At 45.3% G+C, this 25,596-nt stretch overlaps 1 protein-coding gene across 1 annotated transcript in view; it reads left to right on the forward strand.

Annotated features, from left to right (window-relative positions):
• Positions 1 to 24,595, forward strand: part of LOC127007540 (neural cell adhesion molecule 1-like) — a 165,017-nt gene extending 140,422 nt beyond the window's left edge. Inside the window, exons 12-18 of the mRNA XM_050878709.1 lie at positions 6,260 to 6,419; positions 6,937 to 7,224; positions 7,699 to 7,814; positions 8,848 to 9,028; positions 12,285 to 12,470; positions 16,608 to 16,702; positions 22,244 to 24,595. Coding sequence (XP_050734666.1) covers positions 6,260 to 6,419; positions 6,937 to 7,224; positions 7,699 to 7,814; positions 8,848 to 9,028; positions 12,285 to 12,470; positions 16,608 to 16,702; positions 22,244 to 22,390 — 1,173 coding nt within the window. The 3' untranslated portion in view covers positions 22,391 to 24,595. The remainder of the gene's footprint in view (positions 1 to 6,259; positions 6,420 to 6,936; positions 7,225 to 7,698; positions 7,815 to 8,847; positions 9,029 to 12,284; positions 12,471 to 16,607; positions 16,703 to 22,243) is intronic.
• Positions 24,596 to 25,596: the final 1,001 nt, after the last annotated feature.

Below are 25,596 nucleotides of genomic sequence, written 5' to 3' on the forward strand. Positions count from 1 at the left end.
AGAGAGAGAGAGAGGAGGAGGAAGGAAGGAGGAAGAAGGAGGAAGGGATAGGAGAGAGAGAGAAGGAGGAGGAAGGAGAGGAGGAAGAGAGAGAGAAGGAAGGGAAGAGAGGCAAAGGAAGGAGAAAGAAGAGGAAGGAGAGGAGGAAAGGGAAAGGAGGGAAGGAGAGAGGGAGAGGAGGAGGAGGGGGAGGGGAGGAGAGAGGAAGAGGAGGGCGGGCAGGTCACAAAAGGGTCATCTGTAGATACGTTATCGTGAGGGTTCTAAAAATGGGACGGAGCCACCTTTCGATCTTTCCACTTCTCTCTACTTGCTTCCTTCTTTTCTTCCTATACTTTATTCCTTTTTTTCTTCCTATACTTTATCCCTTTTCCCTTTCTCGCTCTTTCCACCATTTCTCTCTCTCTCTCTCTGTTCCTCTCTTTTTCTTATTATTTTTTCCTTTTTTCCATTTTCCTCTTTTTTGTTTTTTCTCTTTTTCTCACTATTTTTCTCTCCCTTTCTTGCTCATTCTCTCATTTTCTCTCTCTCTCTTACCTACACTATCCATCCCCTGCTCCACCTATCACCACCGTCATCAACAAAGCACCCGTTCCCACCCACCCACTCCCTCCCATCCTCCCCCTCGAGGAGTTCCCTTTGTGACTGTCCCCTTCATCATTCATCCGGGCCGCCGATTCACCGAGGTCTTGCCCGCCCCAGAAGCTCCCTCGTTCATTCTTCCTTCGCTTACAATAAAACTCGAATTCAATATTGCCTCCCGAACGACGTCTTCTTCCCTTGAAAGTGATCTAATTATGGGTCTCTCAATCCTCTTGGGGGCGCGGGGGAGGAGTGGGGGAAGGATGGGATGGGAGGGAGAAAGAGGGAGGAGGGGAGAGAAGGGGGGAAGGAGCTGGGAGGAGAGGAGGAATGGGGCAATAGATATGTGTGTGTGTGTGTGTGTGTGTGTGTGTGTGTGTGTGTGTTTTACAGCTAAGGAGACAATTCAAGGGCGTAAAGAAAAATAAAAATAAAAAGCCTGCTACTGTGTGTGTGTGTGCGTGCTTAGTTGATATCTACAGCCTCAACGGTCGCTTCTGTACTCAATTAGGAAGAGCAGAGTCAATTAGTACAACCCGTGTCTGTAATGTTCCCACAACGGACACCAGGCATTTATAGTCGTAAGCCGCAGAACAGGCACCCGGAAGTCCCTAAAAGCACAGTAGCTTCCCCAAAACACCCTAGTCAGCACAGTAGGGCCTCCTAAACCCCGTTTCCAGCACGGAGCAGTCGCCCAATACTCTTGACAACACAGTACGGCCACTCAAACACAACCATGAACACAGCAGCGTCGCTTAAACACCAACCAGCACAAAAGAGATGTCCAGACACCCGCCAAAAGAGAATAGTCGCCCAAACACGCCCTCTAGCAGGGAAGAGCCGCCTAAACACACTTAAGATAGAAGAATAGAATAGCCGCCCAAAATCTCTTGAAAGGTCAGAAAACCGCCCAAACCCTCGCCAGAACAGCGTCACACAGCCATACTGGGCAGCCACCAAGCATTGCAGCCACACATTTAGGCAACCAGGGGGCCGCGGGGAATATGAGACTAAACGCATTACACTAAATAGATTCACAGCGTCAAGTGAGACACACACACACACACACACAGACACACACACATGAATACTACTAATAATAACAATGAAAAACCTGCATTGCCAGACTTCATTAAGGAAAAAAAGAACAAAACGTATCTAATTAGAGCATTTTAAAAGAGAGAGAGAGAGAGAGATAACATACAAACATAGACTAATGGAAAATAAAAATAAAAGAATAGGAGTGAATCAGAAAAAAATAATCGTACGCGTAAAAGAAAAAACAACGATTTGTTGTTGTTTTTGTACGTCCCCTACTCTCTCTCTCTCTCTCTCTCTCTCTCTCTCTCTCTCTCTCTCTCTCTCTCTCTCTCTCTCTCTCTCTCTCTCTCTCTCTCTCTCTCTCTCTCTCTCTCTCTCTCTCTCTCTCTCTCTCTCTCTCTCTCTTCTATCTATCTATCTATCCCTGTATCTATGTCTCTCTCTCTCTCTCTCTCTCTCTCTCTCTCTCTCTCTCTCTCTCTCTCTCTCTCTCTCTCTCTCTCTATATATATATATATATATATATATATATATATATATATAGAGATATATATATATATATATATATATATATATATATATATATATATATTAGTTTCTGCTTCTTCTCTTTCTCTCCCATCTATCTATCTATCTATCTCTGTATCTGTGTCTCTCTCCCACCCTCTTTCCCTCTCCCTGTCTCCCACCCTGTCTCGCTCGCATGTTCCCGGCGGAGTTGCATCATTAGTCGCCGCGCAAGAGTCGGCCGGTAATGACTGAACTGATCACAGCGACAATTAATGAACGGGAGGCGGCCGCTAATGAACTATCTCCAGGACAATCTTTTATCTCCACGTTTCAATGGCTGCATCATGTGTGTGTGTGTGTGTGTGTGTGTGTGTGTGTGTGTGTGTGTGTGTGTGTGTGTGTGTGTGTGTGTGTGTGTGTGTGTGTGTGTGTGTGTGTGTGTCCCGCGCTGCGTCCTCTACCCTTGTCAACGCTACCATGATCGCTGCTTGTCAATGGCCTTGTCGGTATTACTCTTGCTTCTGTCTCTCGCGGTAAGGATGTAGGTCAACAGGGTAAGGGGCTGCGTATCCGTTTCAAACGCTGCATGTGCTTGTTTATCTCCCTCCGTCAACGCTGTCATCAGCAATGCTTGCCAATGTCCTCGTCTGTACTAAACTGCATTTGTTTCTCGTGGTAGAATGTCATGTATTCGATTCAAAGGCTACATCTACTTCCTCTGCTCCCTGTCAAAGCCACCATCATCACTGCTTATCAATGTCCTCGTCGGTATACTATGTTGCGTCTGTTTCTCAAGGTAAAAGGTTAGGTTGACAAGGTAGGTAAGGGTCACGTATTCGTTTCAGTGGCTGCATGTGCTCGTTTCTCTGCTCCCTGTCACAGCTAACATAATTTTTGCTTGTCAGCGTCCTCGTCGGTACTGCTCTTGCATCTGTTTCTCACGGTATGGGTAAGGTCGACAGGGTGAATCAGGGCTATGCGAACTCTTGCCTTTGTATTTGTTTTTCATTGGAGAAGTAATGAGCGGAGGTTTCTTTGATGGTATAAAGGGGATGTACCAAGAGGCCAAATTAGCGCTACATATTCATCTCTTTTTATTTGTTTTCCATAGGAGAAGTAATGAGTTGAGGTTTCTTTGATGGTATAAAGAGGATGTACCTTTAGTGATTGAGGATTCACAGAACGTACGCCTGTAATGCAGATATATTTAAACACATACACCGCTCCAGTCATTCCTTTGATTACTGAAACAACCACGAAGGGCAAATACTTTTTTTGCAGTAGCAAACAAGGCAAAAATAAATGAAAAATAAAGAAAAACGCTTGAATATTAGAAAACTCTTGCTTCCTAGACAAACACATCAATCATTTACAAGCTCGACATTTGCAAACATTCCTTATGCTGCAGCGGCAAGCATTCATCGTGTGGCCTCAGCCCTGCACTGTTTTCCCGGTACACTGAGGCGCGGCGAAGTACCTCCTCGATAAATTACACGTACAGCGTGAAAAATACACGGGAAATATACTTGAGCGCCTCCTCCTCCTCCTCCTCGCTTCCTACCTCTCTGCCACCCTCGTCTGTTGCCCCCCTCTTCCTCTTCCTCCCGGGTATTATTTTCTCTATTCTTTTTGCTGTTTTTCTTTCTTTCTTTTATTCTTCTTCTCCTGGTCATTTCTCTCTCCTTCCACCTAATCCATATTTCTTTTCTCTCATTCTTCCTCCCTTATAATCATGTCTCTTGCCGCCTTCATCCTTTCTTCATCCTCTTCTTTCTCTCTCTCATCTTCTTTCTGCGTTTCATAATTCTCCTTCTCATCCTCTTATTCCTTCTCCTGTCTTTATCTTTCTCTCTTTTCTTTTCCATCCCGCTATGATTCACGTTTTTCTGAATGTTCTTTTCTTTTTAATTTTTCTCTCTCTTTCTTTTCTCCAGGTTCCGTCATTCTCTTCTTCTTCTTTTTCTTCTTCTTTTTCTTCCTCATCATTTTTATTTTCCTTTTCATCGTTTTCATTCATTTTTATTCTTTATTAATAGTGCTTTTCTTCTTCTTCTATTGTTCTTCATCTCTTCCTTCCCGTTGTCTATTGTTTCATCTATTAGTTTCCTGTTTTCTTTTTCTTTCTTTTATCATTTTTTTCTCTCACACTTATTCCTTGTTTTCTTCATCCGTTGTTCAGTCTATTCTTTCTTGGCTTTTTTTTCTTCTCTCTCTCTCATTCTATATCATTTACATCTTTCTCGCGCTGTTTTTTCTTTCTGGTTTTCCTTCCTCTCTTACACTCATGCTTCTTCATCCTGTTTTCTTCATTCTTTCTTCCTCTTTTTCTTTCTTGCTTCTTTCTTTTTCATTCTGTCTTTCTCGTTATTCTCCTTTACATTCTTCTGTCTTACATCTTCCTCTTTCTTCTTGTTCTTTACTCTCTTTCTTTCTTTGTCTTCTTTCTTAACTCTTTCTTTCTTCTTCTTGTCTTCCTCCTTCTGTCTCGTGATCCGATTCTCAATGTTTTATTTATATGTCTTGATCCTCTCTCTGTGCATACGTTTTCTGAGGATCCAGTATTCATCTCCCTCTCCTGCATATGTTGTTGTTGTTGTTGTTGTTGTTGTTGTTGTTGTTGTTGTTGTTGTTGTTGTTGTTGTTGTTGTTGTTGTTGTTTGCTTCCTGATCCTTTCCTTCATTCCAGTTCTCCTGTTCCCATTTTTCATCCATTTTATTCTGTTATTATTGGGTCTTATTTGCTATTCAGATATTTTCTCTCTTTTTACTTTTCTTTCACTATCATTTATCTTGTCTTTCTGTGTGCGTCTTTCATTCATTCTGCATCCTAATCCTCCTTTTCTTTTCCATTTTTCATTCTATTCTTGGGTTTTTCATTTAATTTTCTATTCACTTGATTCTTGCAGGCAGCTTTTTTTCTTTTCTTTCGTTCTTTCTCTCTTCATCGTCTTTTTCTCTTCTCTCCTCCACCTTTGCCAATCCACTAAGTTTCCTCCATCCCATCCTATTCCGTTCCATCATACATTCATAATAATATCTTCTACTTATCTTACTTCCACTGGTTTTCATATTTTCTTCCTCTTCTAATCATCTATTTCTCTACTACACTTTCGTCAACCCAGTATGTCTTCACCAACACCCCAAACTCTCGTAACTCACTCACTCACTCTCCCTCACCCTCTTCCTTCCTTCCAGCCCAACCCAGCAAGACACCCTCCATGCCCCCTCCCACCTCACTCAACGCGTTCCCCGCTCGCCTTGTATAAACTGCGCCTATGAAATAAAGTTAGCATGCGAGGCGAAGCGAAGACACATCAGTCCACGGCGTCATTATCAAAGGGAGACACGTTCGCCTGTCTTTCCGAAGCAATAAGTCCCGATGCAAGAGTTTCGTAAAGAGGGGAAGGGGGGAAGGAAGGAGGGTGGGGAGAGAGAGAGAGAGAGAGAGAGAGAGAGAGAGAGAGAGAGAGAGAGTGTGTGTGTGTGTGTGTGTGTGTGTGTGTGTGTGTGTGTGTGTGTGTGTTCATAGCTAATGCAAAAAATGAATATCCTCCTCATTGTTTTCTTCCTAATTATTCTCGTTTCTTTACTTTAATTTTTTGGTATCGATTATTCTTTGCGGATTTCCTTATTTTTTTCAGTCTTATTTTCCCTCAGAATAATAAAGGTGCCTAATAACGCCATTCCTTCAGTCTTCGTCGAACATCAATATAAAGGGATAAAGGATAAAGGAATACAAGGACAGAAGGATAAAGATTCAAGATAAAAGGAATGAAGGAAGGAAGGACTCACGCAGCGCCATAACTCTCCACCCAATCCTTTATCAATTATTCAGGAGTCCTTCGCTGCATCAGGAGATCCCTGCAAGACTCCTGCTGTTCGCTTTTATATCGCCTATCAATATCTATCTATCTCTAACTCTATCTATCTATCAATTATTCCATTCCATTATCAATTATCAGCGGGCTTTTTTATTATTATTGTTTTCTTTTTTGTGCCCTTGAGCTGCCTCCTTTGTTGTAAAAAAAAAAAAAAAAATCCACAGGACACCACGAGTCTTGTACAACTTTTTCTTCCTTCTCTTCACCCTTCCAAGCCTCTAAGAATGAATGTGTCTCCCCTACAGGGCAAGGTGCTGGTGCAGAATAGGACGGGCGGCGTGATCCTGGCGGGGAACTCGCTGGCGCTGCAGGGCGTGAGGCGGAGTCAGGCGGGGCGGTACACGTGCTCCGCCACCAACCAGCTGGGCCACGCCACCAGCGACCCCGTCACGCTCAGGATCAAGTGTGAGTGTGTGTGTGTGTGTGTGTGGGGGGGGGGAAATGTGTGTGTGTGTGTGTGTGTGTGTGTGTGTGCGCGAAAACCCTCCCAAGAATGCGTTGATTAATCCCCGAGCCTCACTACCGTTTGAAACTACGAAGCCGGCGGAGTGGGATGGCTCACTCAATGATTGGATAGCCTCTCTCTCTCTCTCTCTGTCTCTCTCTCTCTCTCTCTCTCTCTACCGACCTACCTACCTACCTATATCTCTTCCTCTCTCCTTTTCTTTATTTGTCTATCTATCTATCTGTCTACATTTTTGACCTCTGAAATAACCGCGTCCGAAGAGGAAGAGGAATAGAAGGCACAACGCCTAGGTACGTTTAAGAATACGGACTTCTATTTCCTTCAACTATCCCCGAAAAGCCTAACTTCGTGTATCCCTCTCCTCACACGGACTCCCAAGGGCGCCTCATCATGTGCCTTCCTTTCCTTTAGACTTCCCTGGAAGCCTCACCGCGGCCCGTCATTCCCTCCCCGCAGACTCCCCAGAATGCCTGTCAAGACCCACCGCCTACTTCATCTACGACAAACCCATCAACGTGACGTGTACGGTTTCCTCCTACCCGGCCGTCAACGTCATCCTTTGGCAATGGAACAACAGCAACGAGGTGATCGAGACGCAGTCAGTGGTGGTGGACCAGGACAGAGCCTCGGCCCAGCTCACGGTCCGGCCGCTTCAGAGTCACGAGGACCGCAAGTTGTCGTGCTGGGCCGTCAACGAGATGGGAAAGCAATCTCAGCCCTGTGATTTCGCCGTCAAGGTTGCTAGTAAGTGATTGTCGAACCTCAGTGAACTATAATGACCAAAGAATACGATTTAAGGTGCTCGTAAACAGACATTCCATTCACAACAGAGGGAGGTAAGTGAGGGAGAGGGAACAAAGTGAGGGAGAAAAAGTGAAGAGAGAGGAGGAAGGGAGGGAGGAGGAAAGGAACGGGAGAGGTAGAGAAGAGAGGGAGAGGGGAGGGAGAAGGAGAGAAGAGAGAGTGGAGGAGAGGTAGGGAGATGAAAGAAAATGCCTATAGCCAATTTGATTTCACTGTAACAGGCTTCAAACGTAACACTAGATCAAATTACACGTACATAGACGCTTCAACATGTAAGTAAGAGGCTAGAGGGAAGCAGGAAAGAGGAAGAGAAAGGGGGGGAGAGGAACACACTAGACCTAGATACACATACACGAACTCTTCAGCATGGCACTAGGATTCAAGGCACTGAGTAGCAACTTTATGTCCATACAGAGACGCCGCTGCCGCTGTCCTCGTGTCGCCTGGCTAACATCACTGCCTCGTCCCTCAGCCTAACCTGCCAGCGACCAGACCTCAACGCCGCCGACACCACGCTGTACAGGGCTGAGGTGAGTGCGTCTGCGTGAGTGTGTGTGTGTGAGAGAGAGATAGAGAACTGGGATTTACCTTCCATTAGAGTGTGTTTCGTCGTTTCCAAGGGAGTATTTCAGACAAAACACATACTACTAGCGCGCGGAATCGGTACAGGGGCGTACGACGACTAGGGAGGGAGGGGGAGTTAGAGGCTGTGTGTGTGTGTGTGTGTGTGTGTGTGCGCGCGCGATAAGTTGCCGGCGGGAAGTTGTTGCTGGGAAATGAAGAAGTTCTGAGGAGGCGCCGCGGAAGGGAAGTTTGGGACCCTTGCTCTCGCTCCGCCACTTGACTCTTAGCCGCTAAAATACGAGGACGTGGAGAGGTGTGTTTGGCGCGTTACTACACCCATTGCTCGGCGGCCAGGTGTGTGTGATTGTGTGTGTGTGTGTGTGTGTGTGTGTGTGTGTGTGTGTGTGTGTGTGTGTGTGTGTGTTCCTTTACCCCTTTCTCCAGTTCTTCCTCTTTTTCCTCTTAGTCTTTCTTTTTTTTCTTCATTTTCCTGATTTTCCTCTTTCCTCTTCACGTCATTTGTCTACCTATGTCTTCCGAGTAGATTTACCGTACAGATACTCTTGATAATCCTCTTTAAGTACAATAAAAAACACATAGAAGCCGACCTTTCAATAATTCAAGGTGTGTCTCTTACCTCTCCCCTCTGAGAAGATTCACCATACTACAGATACTCTTGATAAAGCTCTATGAACACACTCAAACATACGACCAAACTGATCCATTCAATCTATCTTCCCTTCCTCCTCCACGTAACCTAACTTCCACTGCCCTAACTTCAGCCTCACTAAACACCATTAAACACAAGCATAAACTGACCCTTCCAATATATAACTCAGGTGTGTCTCTTCCCTCCCTCCTCTTCCTCCTTCTTCTCCATCTAGTGTTCTTGCTCCTCGACCCCTCACTTCGTCCTCTTACGCCTCCCCTATATACACAAATACACTACCAAACCTATCCATTCAATAACTCAAGGCATTCTCTTCCACCCGTCTACAGGTCTACTTCCAGAACATGACGCTCTTCGCCAACGTCACGTCTCACCGCCCTAACTTCAACGTGAGCAGCCTGGACGCGGGGACCAGCTACCAGATCAAGGTGTACGTTACCCACGGCCCCGTCACCTCCCAGCCCGTCGTGGTGTCCGCCTACACGTCCCGCACCTCCAGGACGCCGCAGGGTGAGTCTAGGTACCCCGAGGTGTTTAGTATAGAGGGTGGAGAAGAAGTAGAGGGTGTTAAGAAGAGGGTTTAGTAGTTGAGGGTGTTTAGAGGACGGTGGTGCGATTTTAGGATTTTTAGGGGAAACTTCGGGTAAAAGGAAGAGGAGGATGAGAAAAAGAATAGGAGGAAGATGAAGATAAAAAAAGAGAGGAGCAGAATGAGAAGGGGAAAAAAGGGAAAAGAAGGAGGAGGAGAAGGAGAAGGAAGAAGACACAGACACACAAACACACACACACACACACACACACACACACACACACACACACATTTATATTCTCCGTACGAGCCTTGCTTGGCGACATTAACCACACTCTTTCACAAATGTACGCCACGTTAGGCTTTCTCTCTCTCTCTCTCTCTCTCTCTCTCTCTCTCTCTCTCTCTCTCTCTCTCACTGAAACACAATTATTCAGTCCAACGCTTAACACCACCACCATTACAGTAACACACACACACATACACACACACACACACACACACACGTTCCCCACCTGTGAGTGTGTGTGTGTGTGTGTGTGTGTGTGTGTGTCTAGATCGGAACATGTTTAGGGACCTCTGAAACACTCTGAGAAGATTTCCACTGAGCGAGGCCTTCCGTGTATCTGTCTAGGTGATGTGTTCTGGCTATATGTCCGCGTCCTGGTGGTGGTGGTGGTGGTGGCGGTAAGTGGTAGTAGTTGTAGCAGTGGTCGTGGTAGTAGTGGTAGGTAGGCCCATTGTCGTGTACGCCTATATAAGTAAAGCGGCTCACATTAAGAAGCTTGTGTTTGTAATGACACTCCGGGATTTGCATATCGCGCTGATTTGTCCTCGCCGGCCGCTCGTATACATAGGCTTGGCTAAGACCCGAGAATACTAAGTCCCGTATTCTTAAACATTTCGGCGTCCAAGTAGTTATACCTATTTGACAAGGCTTTCGTAGGAGTTCGGGGCATTTCCAGGGGTAGTTTAATGACCCTGGTGTTAGTGTGAGTCTTCTTCTGTACCGTGGATCTAAAGAAACACTCATTAGAACCCGATTGATCTCCTTTTCGGCCTTGGGAAATTTTCTTGCTCTTTCTCCATCGTTTTTCTCTTTCTTCATCTCCTTTTGCTCCCTTCTTCTTCTGCCGATTACTTTTTTCTTCTTTCTCTTCTTCACAGTCCTTCTCCTCCTCCTCCTCCTTCACTTAGTTTTCTTGCACTTTTTTCGTTTCCTTTTTTTTCTTTCTTACTTTTTTTCTTCTTGTTCATTTCTCCTTCTTTTAATCTTTTTTTCTCTTCTTTCTCTGTTCTTTTTCTTCCTCCAAATCCTTCTCCTTTCCTCCTCCTCCTCCTCTAACTTTTTGTCCTTCTTCTTCTCCTTATCCTCCTCCTCCTCATCTCTCTCTTCCGCTTACTCCTCCTCCTCCTCCTCCTCCTCCTCTTCCTCTTCCTCTCCCTCGGGGCGTTCGGGGTAATGTACCAGTTTCTCTTTTTATCACACGACAACATCAGCTCAAGCCATTTACTACTCAACTTTAGAAGAAAAAAAAAGTATAAGTAGAATAAAAAGTATAAGTAGGGTAAGCACGCCTACGTGTGACGCGTCTATTTTTATGCAGTATGTCTATGTTATTATTTCCCCCCTCCCCCCCGTGTCTGAGTCTCCCCCTTAGGCGCCCTGTGTTTATAGAGTTTCCTCCTTATGTTACGTGGGGCGTGGGTTTTTGTCGCTTTTAGAGTCTTAGGGGAAGGAGAGGGAGAGAGAGAGAGAGAGAGAGATTGGAGGGAGAGGGGGAGAGTGCGTGTGGTGTGTGTTTGGTGGTGTGAGGTGGTGTGGTGTGGTGTTAGGTGGTGTGGTTTGGTGTGGTTAGGTGTTCTGGTATGTCCCATGATGTGGTTTGAAGTTTGATTTGGTGTGTCGTATGGTGTAGTGTGGTGTTGTGTGGTGTGGTGTGGCTAGTGACGTGATATGATTTGATGTGGTATGGTGTTATGTAGTGTGGCATGGATAGGTGTGGTGCAATATGGCAGGAGTAGTGTGGTGTGGCAGACAATAGTGTGAAAGTGGTGTGAAAAGCGTTATATCCGCAGCCAATACCAAAAAGAGAGTGTAAATCGCAATAAACAGTCCCGTTAAACAATGACTTTATCCAATATCTGCGCCGCCTAATTGACTGCCACGGAAATACAACTCGGTTACCAGTGATACAATACAATACCTTTCCGCTATCAGTTTACTCTAGTTTATTCCTATTATTTTCAACCGCTCAATATATACAAGGCTCTCGATGTTCCTGTGTGTGTGTGTGTGTGTGTGTGTGTGTGTGTGTGTGTGTGTGTGTGTGTGTATCATACTTAACCTCACATAACACCACACCTAACCCCAAAATAACCCAACACAACCCGACATGACCCCACCTCAACCCTACATGAACCCCCAAACCTATGTAACTCCACATAACCCAATATAACGTTCCTATCCCCTCCAAACGTCACATAACCCAACATACCTCCCCAACCCTACCCAAGTGCCTCATAACCTCACATAACCTCAAAACCCCAACGTGTTAAGTAAATTGTAGTAGCTGATGATAAATACCGTGACCTCTCTTTTGGCCACTCTTCTTAACTCTTTTTATAGGAGCAGTTATTTGCGGGCTTTTTTTTCATTATTTTTTTTGTTCTTCTCTTAAGTTGTTTCCCTTACTGTAAAAAAAAATAATAATAATAATAATAACGAGTCATATGTATCTCCTATCGCGAGGTCGCTGTTTCACGCCTCCAGCCAGACCCAAACCGCGGCGGCTCGTGGGTAACGCCGCCTCATGCACTCACACCCACAGCCTCGTTCGTTCTGAAGCATTTGCGTGATGAATGCTTCAACACGCCTCATCGCCCACACCGCCAGCCTTTGGGAGCACGCACCTGGCATTTTCCTCGCCTCCTCGCACGACTCCGCCTTCAATACGATTATGACTTTTGCTATTATTATTATTGATATTATTATTATTACTACTATTATGATCAACGCCTATGTTCTGTTACGCTTGATTCCGACGTGCGGTTATCTTTACTATTATTATTATTATTATTATTATTATTATTATTATTATTATTATTATTATTATTATTATTATTATTATTATTATTATTATGTAAGTATGTAAGACTATATTTCTAAACCTAGACAACTAAACCAACCAACCAAGCCACCATCCTCACACCCTTCCCTTCCCGCCCTTCTAACAGGTGACGCGGGCGGCGGGCAGGGCGGTGGCTCGGTGGGCGGGGTGGTGGGCGGTGTGGTGGTGACCCTGGTGCTGCTAGCGGGCGTGGTGGCGGCGCGGAACTACTGCAAGAGGAAGCGAAGCCGAAGGAAGCAGGAACAACGACCCCCATCAGACGACAGCAACCCAGACGTGGTCCCAAATATCGGTGAGTGAGAGAGGAGGAGGAGGAGGAGGAGGAAATGTATGAGAAAGTGGAGGAGATGGAAGAGATGTGGGAGGTAGAGAAGGAGGAGGAGGAGGAGGAGGAGAAGGAGGAGGAGGAGGAGGAAGAGATGGAGAAGGCGGAGGTCGAGAAAGGTAAGTTAGAGAGAAAGGGAGAAGAAGAAAAAGAGTGGAAGAAGAGGGAAGAGATGGAGGAACTGGAAAAGATGGAAGAGAATGAGGAGGAGGAGGGGGAGATGAAGAAGGGGAAAAGGAGGAAGATGAAAAGGAGGAGAAGAAAAAGGAAGAAGGAGAAACGAAAATGACAAGGCGAAGGGGAAGGAGGAGAAATAAAGAAGGTGAATAAGAGACGAAGGGAAGGGAGGAGGAAGGGAGGGAAGGAAGAGAGGGAGGGAGGGAGGGAGAAAATTCTGTTTGGTTGTCGGAAATCAATATGGCGGAGAAAAGACCAGAGAAGGAAGAGAGAAGGAGGAGGAGGAGGAGGAGGAGGAGGAGGAAAGGAAGGAGGGAAAGGTGAGATTTAGATATACTTCCCTCTCTCCCCTATTCGTCTTCCTCTCTCTCTCTCTCTCTCTCTCTCTCTCTCTCTCTCTCTCTCTCTCTCTCTCTCTCTCTCTCTCTCTCTCTCTCTCTCTCTCTCTCTCTCTCTCTCTCTCTCTCTCTCTCTCTCTCTCTCTCTCTCTCTCTCTCTCTCTTGTAATTTAACAAAGTGCTTCAAATAGGCTTCGATTGACTTTACTTTCGATCTCTCTCTCTCTCTCTCTCTCTCTCTCTCTCTCTCTCTCTCTCTCTCTCTCTCTCTCTCTCTCTCTCTCTCTCTCTCTCTCTCTCTCTCTCTCTCACTAACAGTTCAATATGCTGCCTAATGCAAAAAAGAGAACCCTCTGCCGTGCGTGAGTGTGTGCGTGCGTGGGGGCGAGGTGTGGAGGTGAAGGGAAGGGAGGAGGAGGGTAAGGGAGGGGAGAAGGAGGAGGAGGAGAAGGAGGAGGAGGAGGAGGGTAGGGTGGGGTAGTGAGGGGAGGTGGGGGTAGTGGAGATGGGAGGGGAGGAGGAGGTAAAGGGGAAGGTAGGGAAGAGTAGAAAATTGTGGAAGGAAGAGAAGGGAAGGGAAGGAAGGGTAGGGAAGGTATGGAGGGAAGAGAAGGAAGGGAGGGGTAGATGGTGTAGAGGGAAGGGCAGGAAGCAGCAGAGAGAAAGGAAGGGAAGGGAAGGGAAAGGAAGGGGAAGGGAAGGGAAGGGGAAGGGAAGAAAGGGGTGTGAAGTGGATGAATAGTAAGGGAGGGAAGGGCAGGAAGCAGCAGAGAGATGAGAAGGGAAGGGAAGGGAAGGGAAGGGGAGGAAGGGGAAGGGATGAATGGAGAGAAGGGAGGAAGGAAGGGAGAGAGATGATAGGTCTGCTCGCTCTGAAACTCTATTTTATTATCATATTCATTTTGTATAGTGTGTGTGTGTGTGTGTGTGTGTGTGTGTGTGTGTGTGTGTGTGTGTGTGTGTGTGTGTGTGTGTGTGTGTGTGTGTGTGTGTGTGTGTGTGTGTGTGTGTGTGTGTGTGTGTTTGAGAAAGAAAACAAAAACAGACCCAGACATTATTATCTATCTCAAACACACACACACACACACACACACACACTATCCCATCCTTACCACACATGCCTAAAACAATACCTATTAGCTTCTACCTTTCTTTCCCTTCACCCTAAAATCACTCACTGCCTCTCTCTAATCCACGGCCGCCGCCAAATTTACTCTAGGTAGGACCCACTCACTCACACCTATGCTCCCTAACCCTCCCTCGACCCACTTACGAAGATGACAAACTCTAGAGGGCAGAGGGGAAAATAAGGGAAAAGGGAGAGAGAGAGAGAGAGAGAGAGAGAGAGAGAGAGAGAGAGAGAGAGAGAGAGAGAGAGAGAAGGGAAGGGAAGGGAGGGAAAGGAAGGAAGGGAGGGTTAAGAATAAGAGAGGTTGATGAGGAGTTAGTGGTGGTGGTGGTGGTGGTGGAAGGTTGGAGTTATTCTGAAGGGAAAAAATACCTAATGAATTTACTTTGTGAGATTGAGAGAGAAGAAAGTGGTGGTGGTGGTGGTTTTGACTTTCATTTATATTCCTTCTTGCTCTCTTTTATTTATTTATTTTTCTTTCTTTTTTCTTTCTTTCTGTCTCTCTATCTATCAACCAATCTGTCAATAATGAGAGAGAGAGAGAGAGAGAGAGAGAGAGAGAGAGAGAGAGAGAGAGAGAGAGAGAACCTGGACTAGACTACAAAGTTAAGTTTAATAAATTAGGTTTATGAACGTGCTATGAAAGACCAATAAAAGTATCAAATCTCTCTCTCTCTCTCTCTCTCTCTCTCTCTCTCTCTCTCTCTCTCTCTCTCTCTCTGTCACGCCCCCCAACTCTCCCCTGTCTCCCTGTTCCCTCCCTTGCTCAGCGGTCACATGACTTAATGGGACACGATTGCAATGAAATTTTAAAAGGCGGATCTGATTACTCCTGTCAATATGAATCGGCGAGTGGACAAGTCTCCGATGACCGAATGGAGAGCGAGAGCGAGAGAGGGAGGGAAAAATTGTCACTCGGGGAAAGCCGGAATTCACTTAACCGAGAGACACATTGGTCGGTATTGTTAACCAGGCGCTTCCAACCCTCGTATCAATTATTTCCAAAGGTCAAAGAGGAGATTAATCAGGTTTTAATGCGTGTTATTATTGGTTCACGGTACAGAGGAAGGGTCAAACTCCCACCAGGGTAAGAAAACTACACCCCAGAAATGCCCAGAATGCCTATGAAAGCCTTGTCAAATGTGTGAGCTTGAGCGACGAAAATATTAAAAATGACCTCTTGATCCCAGTCTCCACCAGGGGTTTACATACATTATTTCCAAAGGCCAAAAAGGAGATTAATCAGGTTTTAGTGCGTGTTCTCATATTTTCATGGTACAGAAGAAAGATCAGACTACCATCAGGGTCATAAAACTACCCCTAGAAATGCCCAGAATGCCTATGAAAGCCTGGTCATATATGTGTGAGCTTGAGGGACGAAAAGATTAAAAATGGCCTCTTGATCCCAGCCTCCACCAGGGGTTTACATACATTATTTCCAAAGGCCAAAAAAGGAGATAAATCAGGTTTTAGTGCATGTTCTCCTAGGTTCATGGTACAGAAGAAAGGTCAGACTACCATCAGGGTCATAAAACTACCCCTAGAAATGCCTAGAACGCCCATGATAGCCTTGTAAAATATGTGTGTTTAAGAATATGATCCTCTGTTCCCTGCTTCCACCCCTAACATAAACTATTTTCAAAGTCCACAAAAATCCTCAGAATCGTGGAGTTCCGTCGTAGAATCCACCGAAAATACCCTTCGTGCAATCACTGAAATGCTCCCGAAATTTACCTTGGATTAGGGTCACAATTCCCCTCGTTACCTGCCCAGCGCCGTCCCCTAGTCCGCACAGAATTACCTCACATTTCACACACTATACGTCTCTCTCCTCCGCGGGTCAAATGAGGACCCTAAACAGGGTATTAGATGAAGCTGCTGAGCCATTAGTTTTGTCTCTCTTTCTCGTTCTGTTAGATGCTGTGCTCATTGTAGGCATCACCGAGGCTTTCTACGTGTATCGATGGTGTTTAGGGGTTTATTTAGTGGGTAATTCGAGTAAGTGTTCTTGTTTTTTAGCTGCTGTATCATTAGTTTTCTCTCTCCCTCTCTCTCTCTCTAGTTCTGTTAGATGCCGAGCTCATTATAGGTATTACTGAGCCTTTCACGTGTATTAGAGATGTTCAAAGGCTTATTTAAGGGATAATTCGGGTAAATGGTCTGTTTTAATCTTGTTTCATGTATCGTAGAAAAAGATTTGCGTGATACTGAATTCCCAAACCTATTCCTGCACTATTTACAAGGAACAGCGTTGCATAAGTGTATTAAGGAAGCCCCTAAACACTTCTATATGAAATTAAGCAACTTTTAAGCGTAGATTGCAATATAGGAGACAAGCAAAAGGACAACAATAGATAAGGCCCGCATGTGTTGATTTTAGATCACAAACTTTCCAGCACACCCCTGCCCCTCTAAGCCCCTATCTCTGCCCTAACCAAGACTTTCCTATTCCCCGGCCAGAAGAGACGTACGACCTTCTGTCCGCCGCCGAGAGGAAGGTGGACGTGGTGCTGTACGAGGCGGTGGACAGCTCAGTGCCCGAGGACCTGCCCGCGGTAAGTTCTTGACATCCCAACCAGCTAATATGACCATATCTTAACCCGGTAGCTGGGGGGAACATGTATCTTAAAGGCCCCTCTAAGCGAATTAATGAGAAAAAATCATCACTCACGCAAACCATTTCATAACATATAGTACCAATGCATTTGTGATCAGTTTGTGCATCATCTATTTGGGGGGTTTATATCATGGTAAAAATCTGGCCCATCGCTGGTACACGGTAAAGCCACAAATTTGGCCCGTCGCTGTTACCGGGTTAACGTACCATAACATCATGAAGCATATCATAGCACCAAGCATCAATCCTACCGTATTAATAAGGTAACATCAAATACACAACAATACCAAGGCAGCATCAGGCACACCATAACAGAAAGCAATGTGACACCATACCACACTATACTGTCACCATACCACACTATACTGTCACCATACCACACTATACTGTCACCATACCACACTATACTGTCACCATACCACACTATACTGTCACCATACCACACTATACTGTCACCATACCACACTATACTGTCACCATACCACACTATACTGTCACCATACCACAACGCCTTAAGGTACAAAATAACATCAATATTGCAGAGGACAGCGCCAGGACAGCACCTTGTTACCATTCTCCTCCTCCTCCAAATCCTCCTCCTCCTCCTCTTCCACCACCTCCTCCTCCTCCTTGTTCTGCTTGTCTATACCCTCAAGCACGTTCATCACCTCCTCCTCCTCTTCTTCCTCCTCCTCCTCCTCCTCGTTCTGAAATACCCTCTTAACACCTCAATTCCCACCATCTCTTCCTTTTTCTCCCCCACCTCCTCCTCCTCCTTCTTCTGCTTCATCTCCTCCTCCTTCTTACACACACACACACACACACACACACACACACACACACACACACACACACACGCACACGCATACAGAAAGAGGACGAGGAAGAAAAAGAAGAGGATCAAGAGTGGGGTGAATGGGATCCAGCACCATTAGTCAGGTAGGCGATCAGACGTCCCAGAGCACACGCTTCTACCCCTCACATCAACCATTTCCAAAGGCCGAAAAGGAGATCAATCGGGAGTTCATGCGGGTTCTTTTACGTTCACGATACAAAAGAAAGGTCAAACTACCACCAGGGTCAAAAACTACCCCTGTAAATGCCTCCCGCAACGCCTACGAAAGCCTTGTCAAAACTGTGTGCTTGAGCGCCGATATGTTTAAGAATACGGCCTCTACTGGACTTATCGGAGCGGCCGGAGGCGTTATCGAATCCTTAGGGGCGGGATGAAGACCACCTCGAGGCATAGAAGTGGCCGCCACTTTATGGAGGTTCAATTTCCCTAATGGTGGGTGGAGCAGGTTGAAGGAAGAGAGGGAGAGAGAAGTGGAGGGAGAAGGGGAGAAGGGATAAAGAAAGGGGCGAGAGATGGGAAATGAAAGGCGAAAGAGACAATGAAGCAATAAAAGAGAGGAGGAGGGAAGGGAGGAAAGGAAGAAGCAGAAGGGGGAGAGGAAGAGAGAGGGGAAAGGGATAAAGGAGTAAGAGGAAGACAGAAGAAGATTACGATGGAAAAAAAGAGGAAAAGAAAAGGGAGAGAGGAAAGAGAAGAGAGAGAGAGAGATAGGAGTGAGGAAAAGGTGGGGCAGAAGAGGAAGGGGGGAGCAAGAGATGTGAAAAGGAGGAGGAATAAAAAGGGGAAGAAGCCTAAAATATATACCCTGTACGTGTCCCCTTCCTGCTCTTCCTTATCTATTCTCTGTTTATCCTCTCTCTCATTCTCTTTGCACTTCTCCTCCTCCTCCTCCCCCTTTTGCTGTATGTATTTAGCATTCCAAAGGGGAGGATTACAAAGACCATTCGAGGGAGTCCACTAGAACTTCTAACTCCACCAACACTAACGGTTCCTTCGGTGCGGACAGATACTATAATATAACATTCCATAAATTACTACAGAATAATAATGGTCCGTATGTTATTTGCAATAGGAAGTAATACCTAGATAACGCAATCATCATTTTTAAATAAGTCGGTGTGGGAAGAATCAAATTACTATTACAACAAACACGTTAAGTACACAAACAAAATAATAATTCGATATAAAAAAGTTTCTTCCTTAATTTCGAAATAGAGAACCCAAGCGATTAAAACACACATAATGCGTTGAAAATCCTCCCTGTCGAAAGCGTGGAGTGTGTGTGCGGTGTAAACCTCCCGCTCGGGCGTTCCATTAAGCCGTTTTGAGGCGCTGCTGGCGGGGCGGAGCGGCCGCGGCGGGACGCACAAACACTCCAGATTAGGCCGCGGCGGCTGGGGCCCGGCGACAATTGCCGCATTCACTCGACCCGCGCGGCTTTATCGGCCCCTCACGCTCCGGCGGCGGTCCACGCGGCGGCGATATTTCCACCCTGAGACTGTGTGTGTGTGTGTGTGTGTGTGCACCGCTCCCCCTCCTGCACGTGACGCTAAGCAGGCACACACACACACACACACACACACACACAAGCGGACCAGCCTCCATCACCACGCCTGTCATACTGTGAAGGTAGCTCGTTCTCTCCTGGTGTCTTCTCAGGGCGGTGGTGTGCCGATTTTAACTCAGCGGAATGTCCTCTCGCTGTCATCACTCTCAAAACAACCTGACCTCGCCTAAACGTTGTGAAACTAAACAGAGCAGCTACTGCGACATATATTCCGCACACATATACCTAACACCTGTGTATATAAATGCCTTACACTCCGCCAGTAACCAAACAAGCACATCCCTCACGTGTAATGCCTCGGTAAAGATTCTGTGCTGCGCCTCTTAGTTCGTCCTTAAACATAATTCGCATGCCTGAAGTACATAGCCAAAGCTTATTATTATTTTGCTGTTTTGCCTTTTCTCCGCGCATTATATATATTAACTAAAATGTCTAGCGTTGGCATTTCGCGGCGGGAACATTCTGTGGGATAATTATTACAGACGACAAATATGTGTGTGGGGTTATTTACTGAGTCAGACCCTCCCCTCCCTTCCCTTCCAGCCTCTCCCTCCCTCCCTTCCCTCTCCCTTCCTCTTCCCCTTTCCCTCTCCCTTTATATTCAACAGCTATCACGCCACACTTCCTTCCTCCCACCTTTTCATTTACTCTGCCCTTTCCTCCTTTCCCTTCCCTCTCAGACCTTCTCTCCCCCTTCCATTTACTTACTCAACCCTTCCCTTTCCTTCCTAACCTTTTCCACCCTTTCCCTTTCATTTACTGACTCACCCCTCCCCTTTTCTTCTGCCCTGTCCCTCTGTCTTTCCCTTTGCATTCAACACCCATCTCCCTTTCCTTTCCACAGTGGCTATCTATCTGCTTACTCTCTGCTTTCCTTTCTCTTTTTCTTTTAATTCTCATCTTCATCCTTCTATTTTTTATTATAACTTTTGAATAATTCCACTTTTATCCTATCATCCTTGACCATTTTCATTCTCTCTCTCTCTCTCTCTCTCTCTCTCTCTCTCTCTCTCTCTCTCTCTCTCTCTCTCTCTCTCTCTCTCTCTCTCTCTCTCTCTCTCTCTCTCTCTCTCTCTCTCTCTCTCTCTCTCTCTCTCTCATCCTCCCCTGCCTTCATCCTCCCCTTCCCCCGTCTCCCTCCCCCTTTTCGCAACTGTCCCTGCATGGCGAAACGGCTCATTTGATCACCGTCAGATTAATTCCTGCACACGGGGGGCTCGTGGGGGGCGGCATCAAAGCGGTGAATGCCCTTGTTCCCCGTGGCTCCCCTTGTCTCCCCCGCGGCTCACTTTTTTTTATATTTTATCTCTCCGCCCGCTAGGAATGTTAACAGCTCGAGTAGTAGTAGTAGTAGTTTTTAATCACGGGTTGGCGGGGAGTCACATCACGACCACCACACACGGGCGTTTTATTTGTCCTTTGTGTGTGTGTGTGTGTGTGTGTGTGTGTGTGTGTGTGTGTGTGATGGGAGGTTGGTCGTTGGGTGTTTCCGCAGGCAAAGGGAGGGAGAGGGAGAGAGAGAGAGAGAGAGAGAGAGAGAGAGAGAGAGAGAGAGAGAGAGAGAGAGAGAGAGAGAGAGAGAGAGAGAGAGAGAGAGAGGGGGGAGGGAAAACGGGAGGAAGGGAGGGAAAGAGGAAGGAAAGGAAGGGGTCGCTGTGTGTTGGGATGCGGAAGAGAGAGAAAAAACGTAAAAATTTGCAGTATTACGAAATTGTCAGTCGATGTCGGGGAAAAAATTCAACGTAGGCGCATAACAAATCAATTAAATGAACGACGGATACGCGCGCACACACACACACACACACACACACACACACACACACACACACACACACACACACACACGTACCCATCAACAGTATATATTCCATTTCCTTTCATTTGTTACGCCGTGGATTAAAATTGTTATATCAAGGGACAACACATCTACACATACACATATAATTAAACATGGAAATACTACATAATACTTCACTAACCTCTATACGAAGTTAGGATATCTTTGTTGTTCGCTAAATAATACAGCAAAAGAGACTCAACCTTTCTCCAATTCTTTTTTCATTCATTTTCTATTTTTTTCTTTTTTTGTCCAGTGTGTTATTTACTCTATATGATCTGTTACCCTTTCAAACACTCCCTCTTTTTCTCATTCCCTTCTCCCCTCATTTTACCTTTTCTTCCCTTCTTTTCTTTTCTCCCTTCCTTCCTATCATCCCCTTCTTCCTTTCCTTCCTCCCTCCCTTCCTTTCCTCCCCTTCTTCTTTTTCTTCCTTTCCTATCCTTCTTCTTTTTCTTCCTTTCCTATCCTTCTTCTTTTTCTTCCTTTCCTTCCTTACATTCTTTCCTCCCCTTCTTCTTTTTCTTCCTTTCCTTCCTCCCTTCCTTCCTTTCCTCCCCCTTCTTCTTTCCTTCCTTACATTCTTTCCTCCCCTTCTTCTTTTTCTTCCTTTTCTTTCCTCTGCTAAACCGCACCTCTCCCTACCTCCACCTCCTCCTCTTTTCTCTATCTTCTTTCGTGTCCTTACTCTCCTTTCCTCACTTTCTTTTTCTCTCGTTTCCTCATTTTCTCTCCTTTCTTCATTTTCATATTCTCACGTTTTCCCACTTTCCTCACAGTCTTTCCTCTCTCTCATCTTCTTTCGTTTCTCTCTTTCCTCTCCTTACTTTCTCTCACTCACCTTCTCATGCTTCCAATCTTTCTTTCCTTCTTCACACTTTCTCCTTCCCTCTTCCAACGGCATTTCCCTTCACATCTTTACACATACAAATACCCCAAATACGTGTCTCCAATATATCACTAACTCTCTCTGTATGTATCTCACTAAGGAATCAAATCAAATTACCTTTCTCAACACGCCTGATTTCTCCCTCCCTCCCTTCCCTTCCACTTCACACCTCTAAACACACACACACACATACACACACGTAGATGCTACAAACTCATGCATATTCAAACCTAATATTTATAGCACCAGTAAAGTCAACAGTGCAAAAGACAAACATACTCAAACACTCACCCCTTCTGAAGAGTTCCCTTGTCTCTCTCTCCTCCGCAGCACTCCATGGGCCAGGGGTCGGAGGCGTACCGGCCACTCGTGAGGACCCACTCGCCCCAGGAAGTGGACGAGTACCAAGGCGGCGTGCGAGGGGACGTCTACTGCCCCGTGGACCAGATGATGCAAGCTGAGGAGAGTGTTGTATGAGCGGCGGCCGAGAGGGTGAAGCGAAGGAGGTGAACTGTGGACAGCGAGAAAAAGGAATGTGATTAAGGAGAGAGCATTCGAAAGGAATGAATCTGATAAAATACAGTTCTAAAAAGGATATAAAGGAAAGGAAGAGGAGGAAGATATGATGTATGAAAGACGGTCAAGAGAGGGTGAGGCGGAGGAAGTGAACATTGCATACAGGGATCAGGACAACGAGAAAAGGGAAGATGGTTATGATGGCCGGAGAGCGGCCGAAAGGGATATGAGTAAGATTAAGTATTAAAAAGAAGGCAAATGAATGAAGGAGGAAGAAATGGGTGCTATGAGCGACTGTCAAGAGAATGTAGTGGAGGAGGTAAACTATTTTATAAAGGAAGGACAACTAGTAAAAGGATGATGATTAAGAAAGAATGAATAAAAGCCTTCCCCTGACATCTAATACCCTGCAAAAGATACAACAATGAGGTAAAACTACATAACTTAAAACTAACTTTATATGAACTAACCACATATTAAACTGACTAAATAAACAATTAAATATATAGGTAAAAAGGTAAAGTTGGGGGCATACGCTGTAGCAACGCGTGGCCTCGGTGCTCATCTCCGTAACATTGGCCCTTGAGCCTGTGGTGGGAGGGAGGCCATTACCCCGGGACACAGGGGCAGTGTGACAACCGGATTACCACAGTTTACCTTCCCCAGGTTTCCCCAGGTATCCATTTATCGACCAGCCCGAGAGGGAGGATGAACAGCTGGGTGAGATGCAGGCCGACTGCCCGGGCCGGGATTCGAACCCGAGCCCGCAGAGTAGAAGCCAGGCACACTGACCACTAGACCACGGAGGCGTATACCTGAAAATATAAATTGGTATCAAATATTCGTAACCCTTCAACTAAAAAGAAATGAGAAGAGAGAAAAACATCACCAGAATCTCGTATCTCGATCATTTTTCAATCTAACAGTAACAAAAAGGAAGTATGGCCGAGTACTTAAAATATTTCCGTAAGTAGCAAAGGTGAAAGAGGAAAAACATTACCAAAATCTTCCTTTCTCTCCCTTATTTTCAGCCTAACAATAACAAAAGGAAGCTGGCAAAGGTTAAAGAAAAGAACGTTACCAAAACCTTCCATTCTCGACCATTTTTCAGCCAAAAAGGAAGTTGGTATGGCCGAGTACTTAAAACATTTTCGTCAGTGGCAAAGGTGAAGGAGAAAGAACATCCACAAAACTCCCTTTAAGTAACTTCCAGCCGTACAGTGACAAAAGACAAAGATGAAACAGGAATAACATCACCAAAACCTCCCTTCATGCCTTTTTTTCAACCCAACAGTAACCAAACGGAAACTGGCAAAGGCTGAGGAGAAAGAACATCACAGAACCCTCCTTTCTCTCCCATTTCCAACCTAACAGTAACCAAAAGGAGAAGGTAAGGCTGAGTACTTAAAACATTTCCGTCAGTGGCGAAGAGGCAGAAGTAACGCCTCGGTTCATGCCTTGTTTGCGGGCCATTGTACATTATTGCATCGAGTGGCTGCTGGTGGCTGTTGTAGGCATGTGTCAGACGCGCCCCAAATCCCCACGTTGCCCGGAGATACTCGTAGTTTTCATGACAAGGCCTTAACTTAAACTGGCTCGACGCAACGCAACATTACCAGCCAGCCAGTGAGCACGACCTCCGCCGCTCGTCTGTCCGGTGCTAAACGCAAACAGTCGTGCCATTCATTCCTGTAACGTGTGTCCCTGACGAGGCGGGCTACGAGGGTGCTGGGGGTCTCGGCTGCCTGGTGAAGGGCCTCAGGGCATGCGTGGCTGTACTGAGCGGCGGGAACCAAGCGGAGAGGAAGGGATAGAATGCTTGGTAAGGGGTATGTGAGGTCTGCCCAAGGTTATGTTTTCCGGGGTTCCTCAAGGTGGCTATCCCTTCACTCTCCGAAGCTCATATCAGGCCAAGAAGAGGTTTATGTATATATATAAGGTGTCTGTTGCTTGGAGTATATATATACATGTACACATATGCCTATATATATACATGCTTGCGTTGATGTATGTATATACCATATGTATATTGATGATATATTGTTATGACGGAATTATATATATAAATGTTTCCACTATGTTTCTGTGCGTATGTGTGTGTGTGTGTGTGTGTGTGTGTGTGTGTGTGTGTGTGTGTGTGTGTGTGTGTGTGTGTGTGTGTGTGTGTGAGAGAGAGAGAGAGAGAGAGAGAGAGAGAGAGAGAGAGAGAGAGAGAGAGACAGTGTGTGTGTGTGTGTGTGTGTGTGTGTGTGTGTGTGGAGGGGGAGGACACTCGCTGCCCTACCCCCCCCCCCTTTCCCCTTCCTGAGTGTCAACATCCAGGCATCGACGTGAAATTAATATTTTTGTATTATTTGTTTGAATAAATACAAAAACATGACTCGTTGTGTTGTCGCTGCCCTCGCTAAGCTTTACGAGTCCGGGGAAACAAAATATAACAGTGACAATGCTGGGAGTGATTCGCTTAAAGTAACAATACCTTATAAAACAAAAACAAAAAAAAGGCAAAATATAACAAATACAATACTGAGTGATTCGCTAAAATTCCTTATATAACCAAAAAAAAAGTATAGACAAAATATAACAAAACTAATACTGGGAGTGACACATCGAAAGACACAACACCTTATAAAACAAAAACAAAACAAAAAAAGGCAAAATATAACAAATACAATACTGAGTGAGTCGCTAAAATTCCTTATATAACTACCCCCCCCCCCCAAAAAAAAAAAGTTATAGACAAAATATAACAAAACTAATACTGGGAGTGATACATCGAAAGACGCAACACCTTATAAAACAAAAAAAAAAACAAAAGTAAGGAAGTAACAACAATACATTATACGAAAAAAACAATAGTAGGAAAGCAACAATACATTATACAACAAATACAATAGCAAGAAAGTAACACTACACTGTACAACGAAAAAACAGCAAGAAAGTCAGAACACATAAAACAAACAACAAGCAAGTGCAAGAAAGTAACAATACATTATACAACAACAACAACAAATAAAAAGTAGATAACTGAATATGTGTGTTCCCAGAAGAATGAAAGTCTTGTATAGAGCAAAGAACGAGGGCAATAAAGGTTATGATTCCCTTATAAAGACACACACAGCATTCATTTTTGTCTGTTTTTTTTTCTGTTTTCTGTTCTGATCTCT

The sequence above is a fragment of the Eriocheir sinensis genome, chromosome 35 (assembly GCF_024679095.1).
Source record: "Eriocheir sinensis breed Jianghai 21 chromosome 35, ASM2467909v1, whole genome shotgun sequence".
NCBI lineage: Eukaryota > Metazoa > Arthropoda > Malacostraca > Decapoda > Varunidae > Eriocheir > Eriocheir sinensis.